The following is a 19,277-nucleotide window of genomic DNA, read 5'->3' as shown; positions in this document are numbered from 1 at the left end:
GTAGTTTGACATTCTGACAAAGCAGCCACTTGACTGGCCCATTAACAAACATTCACTCCTTCCACCACCAATGCTCATTAGCAGTACTTGTGTCATCTACAAAAACATTGCAGAAATTCATCAAGGCTCCTTAAGACAGTACTTTTCAAACTCTCAGCCAGTACCATTAAGAACACCATCATCTGTAAGTACCCCTTCAGCCACTCCCTATCCTGATTTGGAAATATGTTGCCATTTCTTCAATGTTGGTCGGTGAAAATCCTGGAAACACTCCCCCTTAGGATATTGTGGGTATACCTTCAGCAAGTGGACTGCAGCGATTCAAGAAAGTGACTCACCACCACCTTCTCAAGGGCAACTAGTGGTGGGTGATAAATCCTGGCCAACCAGCAACACCCATATCCCAAGAACGAATAAAAACATTACAAAAGTGACTACGCTTCAAAAGGTATTTCAATGGCTTTAAGCACTGCAGGATATCCTGAGGCTGCGAACAAAAATAACTAAAAAAAAAAAGTTTTTCTTTTTTTTAAAGCAAACAATCAAGTCAGGGAATTCATCTGAAAAGAGCTGCAAGCGCAAGTCTTGGTTTATAGCTTCCCCAAAATATCACTGTAACATCACTGCCTTGGACACTTGCCAAAGCTTTGGTTTTAATTTACGCATGAGATTTCCTCAACTTCAGGTCAGCTTTTGTGCCGATGGTCTCAATTTCTTCTACTTGCTGATTCAACAGGATGTGTATCAACTTGAGGAACAATTAATACTGTTTAAATTTTTTGTTAAAAGATTTTAGCAGACAATTCCGAAGTCAGTACTCAAAAAAGAAGTAAATCTCATTGAAAGCTAGGGTGTTGCAGAGTTCAGTCTTGAGCTACAGAGCAAAGGGAATTTCCAAGCCCTCCCCCGAGAAATGAACAGGCAATAGTAACACAAATACAGTTAAAACCTAACCAACTGTCTATAATTTCTACATGAAAACAGTGACGACACCTCAAGATCTTATAAATCTTGAGAAGATGAAGGGTGCTACATAAAAGACAAGTCTTTATTTTCTTTCAGAATTAGAGAAATTCTGACGATGTCAAAGACAATTGGCTAATTTAATATTCACAGTGAAACTCAATGGTGCTCTTGATGTTTGGAACAGATTCACCACAAAGACAGTATTCAGGCCATCAGTTGACTCAGACAGAGAAAAAAAAATGACACCCTACAGGAGAGTCCAATACCAAGTAATGCAATGAGTGTGCAGCCTGAACAATGATATCTGAGATACGGGAACACTGTTCGATAACACAATTGTTCAATCTGTGAAGTAGTGCAGGTGAGAAGGTTAAGGGTCAAAAGGTTGTGGGCTGAAGCCCCACTCCAGAGATATGAACACATAATCCAGGTTGATGCTTCAACATTACTAGGGCATTGCTGCACCCAAAGATGCTATTATTTTGCATGATGTGTTAAATAAAGGTATTATTGACCCTCCTGAGTGGATATAAAAAATCTCATGGTATGACAGCAAAAGAAAAAGACCATTCTTCAAATGCCCTGATCAATATGTATAACACAACACTTATCACTAGCACACATTGTCTGATCATTTACCTCAGTACTGTTTGTGGGATCTTTCTTTGCACACATTGCAACCACTGTAAGAGACTTAGTAGCCAATGTGGTTCATTACCTATGAAGAATTGTATGGCTTTCTGAGATCATAAAAGGCACCATAAATGGGAGTGCAGGTTCATAGCTCCTTGAAAGTGGAGTCGCAGGTAGATAGGATAGTGAAGGCGGCATTTGGTATGCTTTCCTTTATTGGTCAGAGTATTGAGTACACGAGTTGGGAGATCATGTTGCAGCTGTACAGGACATTGGTTGGAATATTGCGTGCAATTCTGGTCTCCTATCAGAAAGATGTGAAACTTGAAAGGGTTCAGAAAAGATTTACAAGGATGTTGCCAGGGTTGGAGGATTTGAGCTATAGGGAGAGGCTGAACAGGTTGGGGCTGTTTTCCCTGGAATGTCGGAGGCTGAGGGGTGATCTTATAGAGGTTTACAAAATTATGAGGGGCATGAATAAGATAAATAGACAAGATATAAAAGAGATACAAAAGAGATCTACGGGGCAACTTTTTCCACAGAGGGTGATACGTGCATGGAATGAGCTGCCAGAGGAAGTGGTGGAGGCTGGTACAGTTGCAACATTTAAGAGGCATTGGGATGGGTGTATGAATAGGAAGGGTTTGGAGGGATATGGGCCGGGTGCTGGCAGGTGGGACTAGACTGGGTTGGGATATCTGGTCGGCATGGACGAGTTGGACCGAAGGGTCTGTTTCCATGCTGTACATCTCTAAGACTCTATAAATGCTTGTCCTCCTTCATTTTTTAAACATACAGTAATTGGCAAAGCACAGTAGTGTGCAGCATTGCATATTTTAATAAATTTGAAAGCAGTAAATAAAGGACAAAAGTATATCTTCAAACGTCAATCATGAAATTGTCTCACCCCAAGTACACTAACAACCCCTTACCCTTTAAAGGTTAATAAAGATCAGCTTCATCACTGTCAGAGAGAATGAAATAGTTAAATATCTTCAAGAAGGCAGCGTGACAAGCACCAATTCTGCAAATCCGTCGACCTTGGAATTCCAGGCAGTGGGAAGAAACACTGAACAGAACGAAAAGGTGGCAGGTTTCCAACCAGGAAGATCATGAAGTTACTTGTTACTTTGAAGATTCATGGAATTATCATTCTTGAAGATAGTGATATGATCCTAGGAGATTTAAAAGATTAGGACAAATACAGTATTTACAGTTTAACAGCATGCAAGGAATTTCACAAGATAAATGACTACTTGATTCTGTTCACCGATCGTACAACACGTACTTAGTGGAAAATCCTAAATCATTACAGCAAAAGACAAACATGTCAAATATACAACTTCTACAGATTAGAATGATAGAATCTGAGACTGCAGAAGGTCATTTGGCCCATTGCTGTTTAAAGAGCTAATTAGTTCCACTTCCCCTTTCAATGCATTCCTTTGCACATATTTATCCAATTCATTTTAATAGACACTTTTAGATATGCTTCCACGATCCGATGGCAGTGCATCCCCCGGTGGTCTGTATTCATTTCTAATGATTGGCCAAGCTGCCCAAACTGTAATAGTGGGGTCTCATTTTCCCCAAATGAGGAAAGAAATCACGCTAAAGGAGTACAGCTGGCTCCTGTATTCCAGGAGACCAATGAGATCACGCAAAACACTGCATATTTTCTAGTATTTCAGCTTATATATGACAGCATATGAATATTAGTGGAATAAGAGTGTACAATTGTATCACTATGGAGCATGACAAAGTATATCAGTAGGTGAGTCTGGATATTAATCCAAGTGTTAATGCATGGGATGTGTGTGTGCTTGCAAGAAAGATTATTAGTTGTTTAAGTGTAAGAGCGAATGTTAACGAGAGCCTGAATACCAGTAAAATAATAAATTCTATTGTGATTGTGACAATTGCCTCTAAGATTAGGACAACCTGAGCAGCTGCCTCTGCCAGCCCATGGCCCAAACTTGAAGAGCTTCCTTCTGTCCTAATCCTAAATGTGCATCTTTCTCTAGCTTTTCTCCTGACTCCCCCCTTAAGCCCTCTCTCATACACATCTTTTCCATAAAGAACCACTTCCAGGTCTGAACCATATTTACACAAACCTGTTAATGACTCACCTTCCTGAAATGGTCCCCATGTTGCTGATAGCTGTATTTTCCCGTTGTTGTTCCTGTTTTTTTCCCCCAATTTGGCATTGTGCAGCTTCTTAAAAAAACTGTCAAATTCTCACACCTTACAAACTACCAATCTCCCTCTACAAATTCCCTGAAACAACATCTCAAAGGTTCATGCACATCTTTCCCAGAACATAATGTCTGAATCCCTCCAATCAGATTTACTCCCCACCATAGCACCAAAGTCACAATAGTAAAGCATCTCTCCTTATCCTTCTCAGCCTTTGAGACAACTGACCACACCACTCTCCCCCAGTAACCCCACCCCTCATGTCAGTCTGTCTGGGTGGGACTGCACTCACCTGGTTGCATTTTACATTTGTAATCAAAAACAGAGCATCATTTGCAGTTACCATTAACTCTGGTGTATCTTAGCTTCTAGATGAGAAACAGCAGGACAGCAATCTCTTGATGGCAGCATCTGAAAGTTTTAGAATTTATGCTGGTAACAGCTCACCACCATCTCTCCTGACAACTCCATTCTTATTAAATTATCAGACTGTTTATTTGACATCTAGTACTGTTGGGTAGAAATTTCCTTTAATTTAATATTACACCACCACTTATGGCCTCTCATCTAAACTCGGTTACTTAGAAACCAACACCATTCCTCTGTCCATTGGTCATTGGGACAACATAGAACAATATAGCACAGGAACAAATCAGGCTGAAAATTTGATGCTATGTTTAATCCCTAGATGAACTTCCAACCACATATTTGTCCCATCATTAAATTTTCCTATTTCCATCTCAATACTATCACATGACCTTATCATATCTCATCTCATCTGCTGCTAAATACTCACTTACAGTCTTATTACTTCCAGACTCGACTGTTCAAATGTACTCTTGGCTAATCTCCCACATTTCACCCTCCATAGAGTTGGGATGATTGCAAAACTTTGCTGCCTGACACTTTACTCACCCAAACTTCCATCGCCCTGTCACTCTGTACTCACTGACCTACATTGGTTCACATTCAAACCTCACCTACAATATTCAAACTGTAGTATGGTCCATCCCCATCTCTATCATGTCCTCCAACCACACAACTCTCCGAACTATCAGCATGCCTTTAACTTCATTCTCAAGTATCCCTGATTTTAACCATACTACCATTTGCGGCTGTGTCTTCTGTTACCAATGCTCTTCTATATACTGGCTTCATGCTCACAGATATAATTCAACTTCAGACATCAGCTTTTATAAGACTTGAGGTCGGACTTTAAAAAGATGCTCTGATCTCCATTCTCCCAGCTATAAAGCCAAGAGGGATGCCACCACTAATTGTTGTGAGGTAGCCATCAGGTTAAGTACCAGACATAGCATTCATTGCTTCAAACTGAGACTCCCCACACCACAACCGCATGTTTCCAGAGGAAAACCCACTGACAAAGTGGATAGTCAGCAGCTCTAGTACCAGGCACTAGTAAGACAACAGGTAATCTCACCACACATAGATGCCAAGTTAAAGTCAGGATCGAGTGTCTCAGTGAGGGGAAGTGAAGGTCAGATTTGAAAGGCTGGGGGACCATTAAAATGAGGGGATTGACCTTGTGCAACTAGGGGTTGGGACTCCTGGCAGGTTCCGGTGGGCCCAGAAAGTGCAAAGGGGCTTTTCTAACCAACAATCCCATCAACCCTGTGCACTCCATTCCTGAGCACACATATATACTTTGTCAAAATAATCAGACAGCTAATGTTACTATATGGCATGGAAATGCAAATTTTTAAATCAGCCAAAGTTGGGAGAAACCCCACACATGACAAACATTTTACTGTATATGGAAATCAAATGGAGTAAGCTCTCTAGCCAAGTTTAAAGAATTTTACACATCCAGGTTGAACACCAAAATGAATGTACACTTCATGCAGTGTCAAACCAAAGCAGAACTTTACTGTTTTACTCCAGAGGCAGATCAGGACCCGCACATATGAGAACTACATATGTTATTGCATAATAGACAATATTACATAAATGGTTAAAAAACAAGGAATGCTATCTCCAACTAACTACAATAAAATATATCCAAAAAGATTTCCACCCTGAGGATAAAGAAGGTAACCAACTTCGAACTACCATGAAACACAAAGGATATTAAAATTTGCAACCAAAAATAATTGAGGTTATGGAGGAACAACGTAAATTTAACAGGCTCTCATTGGTAAGGAGAGAGAGAGAGGAGAAAACTGGTTATGTTTGATCTTTTAAGATTCTAGAGACTAAAGGGCAAAAAAGAAATTATAGATAAGTTGTTTGAACTTGTTTTGAACAACAGGACTAGGTGACAATTGTGCACGTAGCAGAGGAAATTCTAAACTAACATACAGAAATATGATTTCAGTGAACGGTTGGTCCAACCACAGACAGGCACCTGAGGGAAATGCTGAAAGCTGCTGACATTGATTTATTTATATGCAGATGAGATAATATCTTGCGATGCAATATAGGAGTAATGTGAGACATGACATATGGCTCAGTGAAGGCAACTTTAGACCAATGGATCCCAAAGCTGTCTCTGCAACTGATTTTCCCTATCTCATGTCTGGGGCTTCTGTAGACGAATTGACAAGAGATTGATTGTCATAATTAATCAAGAACTCTGTCATTGTATCATGTGACAACCAGAATGGTAGAAAGAAAACTAAATAGAACATGATCTTTTCCTGGCACAACAATTCCTGTTCTGGCTAAAAAGGCTTGGTGCACTGCCTGAAATCATTTGGACAAAGTTAAAAAATCACAACACCAGGTTAAAGACCAACAGGTTTATTTGGAAGTACTAACTTCTAGAGCGTTGCTCCTTCATCAGGTAGTCATGGAACAGGCTTATAAGCACAGAATTTATAGCAAAAGAAATCATTTGGACAAATGCAAAAAAGGGCTTGGCCTCTACAGAAATTCATCTATAGGATCTCTCTCTTTCTGAAAAGAGTTATGGCCTTTATCCTAGAGAAGGGAAATAGTATTGTGCAACAGAATTACACCCAATATCACCCAAATCAGGATATAGTCACACTAGTTACATAATCTCTGCCAGACTATAGTTGGCCTCAGTGCCCTTGGATTCATTAAAAGAGCCAAAAAAATGACTTTATTTTAGAATCTGCGAACATCCATCTGTTAGGCAGCCCAAATGTCTATATATTATGCAGATTGAGTTGGTCTGTGCAGGCAGAATGTTCCAGTGCTGCTGTATCACAGAAGGGCCAGTCTGCATCCCTACTCCCAATTACTACTGGATCTCAGTAACAACGAAGGCCAGTGTTATTTACTCTCCTTGTTCTGATGGGGTAACTTCCTTTGCTCAGTTGCTTCAGATCCTTCACAAACGTGCTGATCCAAGGCATGGTTCTTATTGTTTCCATCTGGCAACCCACAGCTGGTTAACAGCTGCACAAGAGGAAGGACATCTGGAAGCTAGTAGCTGACTAGCATCCAACCTACTGAAACACTTAACCACTCCACTGCAGTGTTTTCAGGTAACACACAATTCCTTTTAATGCACCATGGGTGCATGCAGTTTTATACAGAATGCAATGTTAAACACTACATTGGCTGCATATGTGGGAGGTATAAATTATAGCTCCATAGTCACAGTACTTTCCTTAAACAGTGAGTTTCCACCAATGCTAAACTTACACAGAATAAAGTCTGTTAGAATCTCATTCTACTTCACCCAAGTCTCAATCAAATTTGCTCATGTGTCAGCTTGAATGCTGGTTAGAGAGTCGTACACTACAACCGTATTGATGGTACAAAAAAAAATCATTTCTCATTGTTGTTGCAAGGAGAATGGGACTGCAAATTTAGTTGTAATTTTTATTTATGCCTTGGATGACAAGTTCCACTTATAGAGCATCTTTAAACCTTTGGGTTAAACATCCCAAAGTTTCAGCAACAGGAAGTCAAAAATGCTTGGCTCAACCATGAACAAAAATGAGTAGTCAACCTCTATGTTGTTAAAGTAAATTTGATTTAAATGTAGATCTCCTCCTTTGAATGTCTGCAGCAGACTGAAGTGCAATATCAAAGTTGTTTAGTGGTGGATTGGCAATGGAATACTCACTTGACTACTGTGAACTCATCCAAAACACTGCTGCCCACATCTTAACACCCAGCAAGTGCCACTCACCCATCATCCCTCTACTCTGGATCACACTCAATGCGTGAATTAAACAAAATTTTTTAAAAAGCACTAATTACTTCAGTCTTGTCCAGCCCAAAATCCCCCTTAAGAATTCTGCACTCCTCCAACTCTGACCTCTTGTTCATCAGTCTTTCTCTTAATCCCACTACTAGTGGCCAAGCCTTTAGTTGTGTAGATCGCATGCCTTGATACTTACCCCCTAAACCTCTGCCTCTCAGGATTTAAAGCACTTGTTAAAGCCAATCTCTTTGATTAATTTACCCATTTGGAAAATTTCCTTCTTGGGCTCCATTGTAACTTGCTGTCACCATAGTCTTAACAGACCAGAGGCTGCTGTCTTATTAGAGAAAGACACTTCATGGTGGTTTAACCTGAAGGTTACCACCAGGTAAGGGGAAAGAGGTTGAGACAGATGAAGCTTCATAACAACCTCAGCTAGTATAGAAACTGAACCCATGCTGCTGGCACTTGTAAACCAGCCATCTGGCCAACCGAGCTAACCGACCCACTAATAACTTGAATGATCATTTGAAATGGAGCATGAAACTAGTGTGAAAATAATCTCCTGGGAGATTAAAGTTTTGGCATTTAAAAGTATGCCAGGTGTCGTTACGTAACTAATGCACAAAATCTAAAAACATTAGAAACTACCAAGGGGACCTGAAGAACATAAAAATAAGTAAACTTTACATCCAATTAAAGATTACATTATAAGACCGTAGGACATTGGAGCAGAATTAGGCCATTCGACCCATCAAGCCTGCTCCAACATTCAATCATGGCTGATGTGTTTCTTAACCCCATCCTCCTACCTTCACCTAGTAACCCTTGACCCCCTTATAAATTTCATTCCCATTAAATTTTTTTTTAAACGATACAGCATCATTGATCAGTCCTGATAGCTTAAGCAGAGTTATGCAACTTGCAGTGCAACTGTTTTGCATCAGTGATTTTCTTTTCTCATCTATTCCAGTGCATCATTCAAGTGGTTAAACCCACTTCTGGTGGCATATTGATACTGCTGTATCATCTTCCTCTTACACTGCCAATTACAACCGAGCATTTTCAAGTGAGAAACCTACTACCAAGCTTGAGAGCCAAAATGCAAAATGAAATAAGTTTGCTTTTATTAATCATGTTTCACATAGTCCGGGTGTCACAAAGCACTTCACAGCAAGAGAATAATTCTCAAGTGCTGCTGTGTTTCCCTCAATTTCAGACAATATGCACACATCAAGGGCCTATACAGAATAATGAAAAATATTATAAGACTCTGAATTCATAGTCTAGCAATAATACCACCAGGCCATAGCTTTATGCTTATAGCAGGAAGCAAATCTGATTGTTGCAAAAACCCATACGGCAGAGCGAGGATCAACTGAGGCTTTCAAAAGGAAATTGGATCAGTTGCAAAGAAGGAAACATTTTCAGGGCCCCAGATAAAAGGAGGGAGCAGCACTAGGCAAATTGCTTCTTCATAGGGCTAAATGGCCTGTCTTTGCTGTAACCATTCTATAATTTGTCAATATCCTTTAAAGAAGAAACTCCAAAAATATAAGCACTACCACAGGGGACTGGCTCGGAGCTGGCTGGTGCTACAGTCAGTGTGTTCCTGTTGCAAAAAAAAAACAAACTCCATACTTATCAAAGCTGGTGGCGGCACGGTGGCACAGTGGTTAGCACTGCTGCCTCACAGCGCCAGAGACCCGGCTTCAACTCCCGCCTCAGGCAACTGACTGTGTGGAGTTCGCACATTCTCCCAGTGTCTGCGTGGGTTTCCTCCGGGTGTTCCAGTTTCCTCCCACAGTCCAAAGATGTGCAGGTCAGGTGAATTGGCCATGCTAAATTGCCCGTAGTGTTAGGTAAGGGGTAAATGTAGGGGTATGGGGTGGGTTGCGCTTTGACGGGTTGGTGTGGACTTGTTGGGCCGAAGGGCCTGTTTCCACACTGTAATGTAATCTAATCTGGTCTACATGGTACTTCAGCATATGACTGTTTCCTAGCTACTCTTTGAAAAGGCTTAGCAAGCCATTCAGTTCTCCTAATCAACTCCTGAATAGTCACAGTTCATGCAACTACACTGGATGAGTTGGTGGGCTGAGAAGGTAGTTCACTCCCATCATTTTGAGGGCAAAGAATGAGCAACAAATGCTGCTAGTGACACACTCATCCCATGAAAGAATGTAAAGAAAATGGAAAGACTGTAGCTCAGATTCTGATAGAGCAGGTGGCAAACCATTAACATCCTTCATGTATTCACATTCACGTTTTAGACATTTATTTTGTCCGCAAGATTGTTGGGAACTTGAGACCTCTGAATGGATGATGGAACCCAAGCCCCCTCCCACAGTAACTCTAAGATTCCACTCAAAACAATAGAAGGTAAGAAAGGCAAAGAAAAATATACTTTTAAAATTCCTTAAGTAATTCGAAACTTGAAGGAAATAAGACTTCTAGCAGCACTAGAATGCACACTCAAGAACAATGGACTGACAGAAGAGACACAACAAACAGTGAGACAAACTGTCGTACCTATGATAATAAGGAAAAGACAAACACATAACCTCAACACCAAGGAGAGGGAAGCACTGAAATCACTAAGAAACGATAAGAACATAATCATACTACCAGCAGATAAAGGCAGAATGACGGTCATCCTAGATAAATCTGATTACATCCAAAAAGCACAACAACTACTTGCAGATATCAACACCTACCAAATGAAGGAATTTGACCCCACACCACAACTCACCAATAGGATAAATAACACACTAAGGAATCTACAAAAAAACGGACAGATAACCAGAGCTGACCTACAAAGAATGAAACCGGAAAGCAACAACACCCCCAGATTCTATGGATTACCTAAAGTACACAAACCAGACATCCCACTCAGACCCATAGTATCACTACCAGGGACACCATCATACAAACTGGCCAAAGAACTACAACAGAAACTGAAACACCTGGTCAGCGGATCCAAACACTCTATACAATCAACACAGGAATTCTTGGACATCATCAGAAATATACACATAGACAAAGAAGAAACCATGATATCATTCGACGTGACGGCACTGTTCACTTCGATTGACAAAACCCTAGCCAGAGAAACAATAGCCAACCTACTGGACATACAGAACAGAAACCAGGACGCTGAACCTATCAACAAAGACGGCATACTTAAACTACTGGACTTGTGCCTCACAACATACTTCACATTCAACAACCAGATATACGAACAAATCAACGGAACACCCATGGGATCACCAATCTCGGGACTCATAGCAGAGGCAGTTATGCAAAGGTTAGAACAAACAGTCCTACCACAAATTCAACCCAAACTCTGGGTCAGATATGTCGATGACATGTTTGTAATCATTAAAAACATGGAAATAGAAAAAACACACCGGATCATCAACGCCACACTCACAGGAATCCGATTCACGAGAGAAGAAGAAAAGGATAGACAACTCCCATTCCTAGAAGTGATGGTACAGAGAACACCGAACGGAGAATTCACTACAAGGGTATACAGGAAAGCCACACACACAGACCAAGTCCTAAACTATGAAAGTAACCACCCCAACACACACAAACGAAGCTGCATCAGGACACTATTCAAAAAGGGTCACAACACACTGCAGTACACCAGAACTGCAAAAAGAAGAAGAGGAACACCTATACAAAGTATTCGCCAAAAACGGATACCCGCGCAACTTCATCAACAGATGCCTAAGAGAAAGACCACGGAACGAGGACACACCACAACCAAAAGGACTAGCCACACTACCATACATCAGGAGCATCTCAGAACTGACAGCCAGATTACTGCGACCCCTAGGACTCATAACGGCACACAAACCAACAGCCACGCTCAGACAACAACTCACCAGAACGAAGGACCCGATACCCAACATGAGCAAAACTAATGTAGTGTACAAAATACCATGCAAGGACTGCACAAAACACTATATAGGACAAACAGGAAGACAGCTAACAATCCGCATACATGAACATCAACTAGCCACGAAACGACACAACCAGCTATCCTTAGTAGCCACACACGCAGACAACAAGCAACATGAATTCGACTGGGACAACATTACTATCATAGGGCAAGCCAGACAGAGAACAGCCAGGGAATTCCTAGAGGCATGGCATTCATCCACAAACTCCATCAACAAACACATCGACCTGGACCCAATATACCAACCACGACAGCGGACAGCTGAAACTGACAACCGGAAGCGGCAGGGACAGACCACTATAAACACCGGAGGAAACATCAAAGAAGCGCTTCGCAGGAGGCTCCCAAGCACTGATGATGTCGCCTAGTCAGGGGACGAAACGTTTGCAACAAAAACTTCCAGCTCGGCGAACAGAACCACAACAACGAGCAGTCGAGCTACAAATCTTCACACAAACTTTGAACTTCGTACTTAATCACCACTAACTTTTTAGGCAGGAGAAATGGTTTGATAATCAATTGTCATCATTTTTCAAACAATACTGCCCATTAACTACGCAACTTAAATTGTCCAAGAACCTTTGGAGTGTTACCCAAAACAGAAAATTCATGAAACAGAGACATTACGCACAGGATGCTGTTCTTGTGAAGGCGGCAGCAGTAGTGTGATTCAAATTTGCCAACAGCTTATGATTTGCAATCTTCCTTACCAGAGTTTGCTGGCCAATTTGCACATGCTTCCTTCAGATGCAATTCTTTTTTCAGTAAGACCCAGAGCCACCCATTCAAACCTTTTCGGTAGGCTTGAACCCATGACCTTCAGGAATGTCACTGTACTGTAATTTACAGCTGGTTTAAAAGCATGTGACACTGCACCTGGTTCTGACTCAGTGACCACAAAGCATGAATTTCTGATCAAAGCTTTCAATCAAGATCAAGTTAGTTGGAAACTACTTATCATTAAATTCAGTGAGGCCCAGATTATTTTTCTAAAGGAACATCTGCTTGGCCAGTATCTCCCTATAAATTCCTCAGCAGAAAACAAAGCCAGACACCAAAAAGACCGACATAGCAAACTAATGGGTGTTGGCAGAGTGCGGGGGGGGAGGAATGGGGAAAAGAAAAGGAAACTGGGCCATATAGCTAAAAGAACAAAGTATGCTTGCAACAAGGCAGTTTAAAGGAATAACAGAGTGAAGTTTGTTACTGACAGAACGTCATAACAAGGCTATTTGCTTAATACTTCTACATGCCATCCACAACCAAGGTCACATATGAACATCACTGGCAAACCCCCGAGTGAAAAATCACCTGATGCATTCCCATTCACAACAGGAGGTTAAACATTAAAAGGAAAAACCTTTGTAGTGCAAGTCTTAAGTTTGGTCCAGTACCCACAAAACGCACTACGTTGAACAATGTGTAGGACTTTAAAAGGAAACTATTGACCGTTGCAGGATGAATCCTTTGTGGATCAGTTAAACATTAAACAGAGGTCATGGACAAAGTAACCAGAACAAGCCCATTCTCCCTGCCTGGCCCAAGTGAGACACTGGACCAGTCAAACTCCATTCTCGTAAGTGTGGTTTAATTACACCAGGTTAAACATAATCCGAATTGGTAGGTAGTTAAGAGGCACACACATGATTGGTTATTTAAGCGATTTAGTTAAAAGCAGCAAAAAAAAATCAACATGCTCTGGAATGATTTGGTGAGGGATACAAATGTACAGGACTACTAGGCAACAATAGGAACAAAGGGCGGTACGATGGCTCACTGGTCAGCCCTGCTGCCTCACAGCGCCAGGGACCCAGGTTAGATTCCCACCTCAGGCAACTGTCTGTGTTGAGTTTGCACATTCTCCCAGTGTTTGCGTGGGTTTCCTCCAGGTGTGCCAGTTTCCTTCCACAATCCAAAGATGTGGTCAGGTGAACTAGCCATGCTAAATTGCCCATAGTGTTAGGTGCATTAGTCAGGGGTAAAAAAGGATAGGGGAATGGGTCTGGGTGGGTTACTCTGTGGAGGGTCGGATGGGCCAAACGGCCTGCTTCCATACTGTAAAGAATCTAATCTAAAGAACAAGAGTGGGCCATTCAAGCCTTTGAGATTGCTCTGCCATTACACAAGATTATAGTTAATCTGAATGTAGTCTTAACTCTTGTTCCCACTGGGCCCAACACATCCCTAGAATCCCTGGTCTAGGGAAAAGGCTGTTCAACTCATCCTTGAGGATATGTGATGACCCTGCCAGCCCTGCTTTCAGGGGAAGAGAATGCCACAGACTAACCACCTTCCAAGATCTCCACTCCAAAGTCTGTCATTGCATAGGCTCCCCTGACACATATGGCTCCTGACTTTATATCTGAGAGTCTGGAAGCAATGCTAAGTCTTTCCCAAAGGCATCAGGGTTGATCTTACCTCAATCCCTCACCTGAACCAGCAGGTTGCTGGATACAGGAATGAGAATGCAGGGTTTTACTCACTCTAAAGGAGAACTAGCTATATAGAGACCCACCTTGAATTTTTAATAGTGATGTGGTAACTTAAAAGTTTTCAGGACTGGGAACCTCAGATAATTCACTTTCCATTACAGGGAATAACTTTAAATCTAGCACTCTTCTTGCCAAGGGAAATCACAGGCCAGGACTGAATCAGAAATGTCTGTTCAAACACGATTCGACAATTCAATGGATGAACTCATTGAGCCACAAAGAGAGCCAAAACACTCACCAACTGGAAGATTCTACCAAATCCAAGTCTTGTGACAGCACTGCTTACCTTTGCTCCCAATTAGTCAAGAATCTAAATTTACAACACCTTTCAAGCATGAATATTAAAAGGAGAAATCAAGAATTAGTGCTGCATGCAAACCAATGCAGTCAGTGAAGCTGTCATACCTAATCATATGTTCCACAATCATTAAACAGTTAGGAAGTAGACACTATACCTTTACCATAAAAGCAGTGCATGCCACAAGCAAAATATTCCAACACAATGAGGAATAGTTCTGAATAGACCTTTACAGAAAAGACTTCAAAGCAATAAAAAGCTTAGAGCACAGAAGTTGTCAGAGAAGTGACTACGACTATGAAGAGAGAAAATTAACACTGTGGGAATTAAAAAAATAGAACATGCGGGAAATACTCAGCAGGTCATGCAGCGCCTGAGGAAAAAAACCCTTCCTCAGTGCATCTGCTTTTGTAAGATGTGTGTTAGACAGTGGGGTAATTTCCATTGGATGAGGCAAGGCAGGCCAAAGGAAGACTGCATAGTTTGTATTGAGAAAGAGAGGCTGGGGATTGTGGAAATACGCAGATTCTCAAGAGACACCCACAAAGTTTCTCTCTCCTCTCTCAAACATTTACACTCACTTCTCCTAGCTATGCGAAAATCACAGTGGATATGATAACAGTAAAGGTTTGCTAATAAGACATTGTTGTAGTTTTCAGTTCTGGCAGCCTATGCTACATCTGAGAAAGTTATTCTGGTTATAACATCATGCAATTGCTAAGGAGAATGGTTAGCACTGGTGCAGCTCATGAATCATAAGACAACCGGGCAGAACCAATGACTTACACTATGAATCAGAGTCGAGAATCTGGTGCGGGAAAAGCACAGCAAGTCAGACGCGTCCAAGGAGCAGGAAAATCGATGTTTTCGATAAAAGTCCTTCATCAGGAATAAGGATAAAATTGACCTCAACTCTAATCTCCAGCATCTGCAGTCCTCCCTTTCACCTGACATTATGAATCAGCCCATGGACCATATTTCTAAAATTATTGATCATGGAATAAAGAAACATAGTTACAAAGTCAGGAAGGGATTCAAGAAGCATCACATCTATAATTGCAAAATGAAATTCCACTGCTGGAAGTATTTGAAAGACCTAACGTTCCTACAGCACAAATAAATAAACATTAAAGCTTAATGAATCACACATACAAGAGGTGTTGAGATAGTTGCTTCTAATTATCAAAATATCTTACCTGGAAAGGTGTGAGGATTTGAAGACCCTCTTTTAAGGCACTTAGAGCACAGGACATGCACAGTGAAGTATAACCCCGGCCATTCCTGGAGGAGTACATTCAGTTCTTCCATCAGAGGAATTATGGCTTGCCATGCAGTCCAAATATTTGGCAAAGAAGCATGACTAGCAATAGATAAGGTGTCTGCTTGCAAGCTACTTTGGGTTGGTCTGTAACTGATCACCACTGGAACCTTGCCCCTGTAAGCAAAGATCTGGTACTTGCCATCTGACCGGTGTACAACATGAGAGTTGATCTGGACACTATATCTGGGAAATAAGCCTGGTGGGAACAAAAAAGGGAAACTATACTCCACTTGGAGCTGTTCGATTGCCAACTGTTGTCCAGAAAGGTTGGACCCATTGATCCAGGCTTCTGCATGGGGAACTTCATTTTTCACATAACAGGGGAATTTAAACCAAATGGGTACACCATTTATAGGAGTAATTTTGGGTTTGTTCAGGCAGTAACAGAGTCCCATCTTCTCCAGTAGTTCCAGAATCAAATGAAGATCCTGCTGAGTTTTAATATGCGGCTTGAGAAGCAGACGAATAATGTGCAGAGGGAGCAGTCCATGAAGCAGGAATCCCTCCACATAATGGTGCAGTTGTGTTGCCCTCAGCTCATCAATATTGGCATCTGCCAAGAGTTTCTGGAGCAGAACTGAGGCATCGCGCTGGAAGAAGACATTCAGGATGTCAATCAGCTTGGTCAAGTTATGAAAGACGCACTCTTTGAGAGTCAGACTGTCCTCAAAATACAGCAGCTTGCCACTTTCGTGCAGATAGGACAGGGCGCTTTGGAGTCGGTCCTCAGTAAGACCAGCTTGTAATCCCAACCTGGCAGAATCCCACCAGGAAAGCCAGAGCTCTTGAGGTTTATAATGCAGTTCCTCCAGCCTCTGCCAGGATTTGGGTAAGACTCTATGCAGATTCGGGAAAATCTCTCTATGTTCAGCCACAGAAAGAAGCTTTTCCTTCAAGCGAGTAATTCCAACATGATCCCCCTGACAGCTGACAGTGATAACTGGGGACAGGATCTGAAGACGGTTGTTCAATAGGTACTGCACCTGGGCCTTCTTTCTCCTCAAATTCTTATCAGAGACTCCGTAAAAGGGCGCATGTGGGCTTGTAGCTCGCAGGTCAAACTCTTGCCCCAGTGCCCCATCCACCTTCTCGGCCACAGCCTGCATGAACTCAACATCTCTCTTCTCCTGCAGTGCGATCTGATGATGGATGTCCAGGCACTTTTCCTCCACCTCTTTCTCATTGCATTGGTCCACATGCGCTCCTACCACACACACGACCCCGTGAGGGACCCTGGCACCGAGCAAGTGCAAGAAATAGCCAACCAGCTCGTAAAACCGATCGGGGGCATAGGCTCTCAGGCTGACCACCAGCACGTACAGTGCACCTGGGGAGAGGAAGAAGGGCTGGATAAGATCATAGTTCTGGTCCCCAGCCAAGTCGTAGACAATGAAGGTCAGGTTTTTCTCAGCATCTGCCACCCACTGGGTCACCTCGATTCCCTTGGCGTGAGTTGCAGGGGCACCCGGTGCGTTCCCAACCAGGCACTGCCTGAGAGAGGTCTTGCCGGCGCCTTTGGAGCCCATCAGCACCAGCTTGAGCCTGGGTTTGACGGCGGGCTGCGAGAGCGCCAGCTCCTTCTGGTAGGCCGCGATGTAGGGGATGCCCTTCATGCAGACCTCGTAGGGCGGCTGGATCAGGGGGTTGTCCTTGATCTTCCAGAGGCTGACTTTGGAGAGGCTGCCGAAGGAGTCAGGCAGGATGGCGATCTGGTTGCCCTGCAGCACCAGCTCCTCCAGGTTGGAGAGCTCCACGATGGAGTCGGGCAGGAAGCGCACCTTGTTGTTGTCCAGCCACAGGGCGGCCAGGTTGCTGAAGGCGGCGATGCCGGCCGGGATGACGGACAGCTCGTTGCGGCTGAGGTAGAGCTCCTCGAGGCCGGTGAGCTGCAGCAGCGCGCCGGGGAACTCCTCCAGGCGGTTCGACGACAGGTTGATCATCTTGAGGCGGCGCAGCTCGCCGAAGCGCTCGGGCACGGCCCGCAGGCCGTTGTTGTCCAGCATGAGGCTCTCGAGGGCGGCCAGGCCGCAGAAGGTGTCGGGCAACGCCGACAGGCGCAGGCTACTCAGCCACAGGATCTTGACGGAGCGCAGCCTCGGGATGTCCCGGGGCAGGGCCCGGATCTGGTTCCCGGAGAGATCCAGCTCCTCCAGCTCGGCCAGCTGCAGGATCTGAGGCGGGAAGTGGCTCAGGCGGTTGTGGTCGACGTCCAGGGCGCGGAGCCGGGCGAGTAGGCCCAGGCTGGCCGGCAGCTGGCGCAGCTCGTTGAAGCTGACGTCGAGCTCCTCGAGGGCGGACAGGCCGCCGATCTCGGGCGGCAGCTGCTGCAGCTTGTTGTGGCTGAGGCACAGGCGGCGGAGGCGGCCCAGCGCCCCCAGCTCGGCCGGCAGCGCCGCCAGGCAGTTGTGCGCCAGGTCGAGCTCGTCGAGCAGCGGCAGGCCGCACAGTCGGGAGGGCAGGCGCCTCAGGCGGTTCCTCCGCAGGATCAGCGCCCGCAGCTCGGACAGCGACGAGTCGAGGCCGTCGGGCAGCTCGAGCAGCGAGTTGTTGGCGAGGTTGAGCACCTGCACGTGCCCGATGTCCGAGGGGAGGCTGAGGCGCGGGCCGCTCGCGCTCAACTGCCGCCAGTTGCCGCGGAGTTTGCGGCAGCGGCGAGCCGCCTCGCGCCAGACCCGCACCGTCTTCAGGCCCCCCCCGCCACCGCTACCGCTCTCGGACATCCTGAGAGACTCGGCCTGCCTCCCTCCTGCCCCTACATCTTCAGCCGCTCCCTCCCTCCTCCTCCCCTCCATGGCGGCCTCCCAGTCCCGGGCGGCAGCCGCATCTTACCCGGACTCTCTCACTGGCCGCGGTGGGCTGGGCTGGGGTGGGGTAGGGTAGGTAAGGGGGGTGAAGAGGAGAAGCCGCCGCCTTCACCCCCTCTCGGGATGGAGCCTGTCGCTCTTACCCCACCTCCAGGTTCAACCCGAGCCTCTAAGGCAGCGCCACAGACCGGCCCCGGGAGAAGGAGCTGCCGCCGCTGATGCCCATCCTCTGACTCCCGCCTCCTCCTATGCTCCTCCCCCTTCCCCATTTCTCCACCCTCCTCTGCCCAACCTCCACTGCATCCATCCCCTTCCCCATTTCTCCACCTTTTCTGCCAAACTTCACCCTTCCCCTCCCCTCGCCCCCTCTCCCCCACCCCTCTCTCCTCTCCCCCACCCCTCTCTCCCCTTCTCTACCCCACCCCTCTGCATCCTTCTCCACCACCCTTCCTCCTT

At 44.4% G+C, this 19,277-nt stretch overlaps 1 protein-coding gene across 7 annotated transcripts in view; it reads right to left on the bottom strand.

The window, feature by feature from the left end:
- The window catches only part of mfhas1 (multifunctional ROCO family signaling regulator 1), an 88,239-nt gene extending 69,292 nt beyond the window's left edge, over window positions 1-18,947 (bottom strand). For 3 of the 7 annotated variants that reach the window (XR_006315991.2, XR_006315992.2, XR_006315995.2), the window contains exons 1-2: window positions 15,893-18,946; window positions 2,532-2,774 (exon numbers count right to left, since the gene is read on the bottom strand). Coding sequence is in view for 2 of the 7 variants with exons in the window: in XM_043719924.2 (XP_043575859.2) it covers window positions 15,893-18,809 (2,917 nt within the window). In the remaining 5 variants the exon portion in view is untranslated. Of the gene's footprint in view, window positions 1-2,531; window positions 2,775-15,482; window positions 15,677-15,892 lie in introns of all 7 variants that reach the window. The other 4 variants (XR_015759559.1, XR_006315986.2, XM_043719924.2 and 1 more) reach the window with 4 other exon arrangements.
- Window positions 18,948-19,277: the final 330 nt, after the last annotated feature.

This window comes from Chiloscyllium plagiosum, unplaced genomic scaffold (genome assembly GCF_037043375.1).
Source record: "Chiloscyllium plagiosum isolate Xiang-an unplaced genomic scaffold, Cpla_swu_hap1 HiC_scaffold_2, whole genome shotgun sequence".
NCBI classification, from domain to species: domain Eukaryota; kingdom Metazoa; phylum Chordata; class Chondrichthyes; order Orectolobiformes; family Hemiscylliidae; genus Chiloscyllium; species Chiloscyllium plagiosum.
This window is presented reverse-complemented; position numbering and strand designations above follow the sequence as displayed.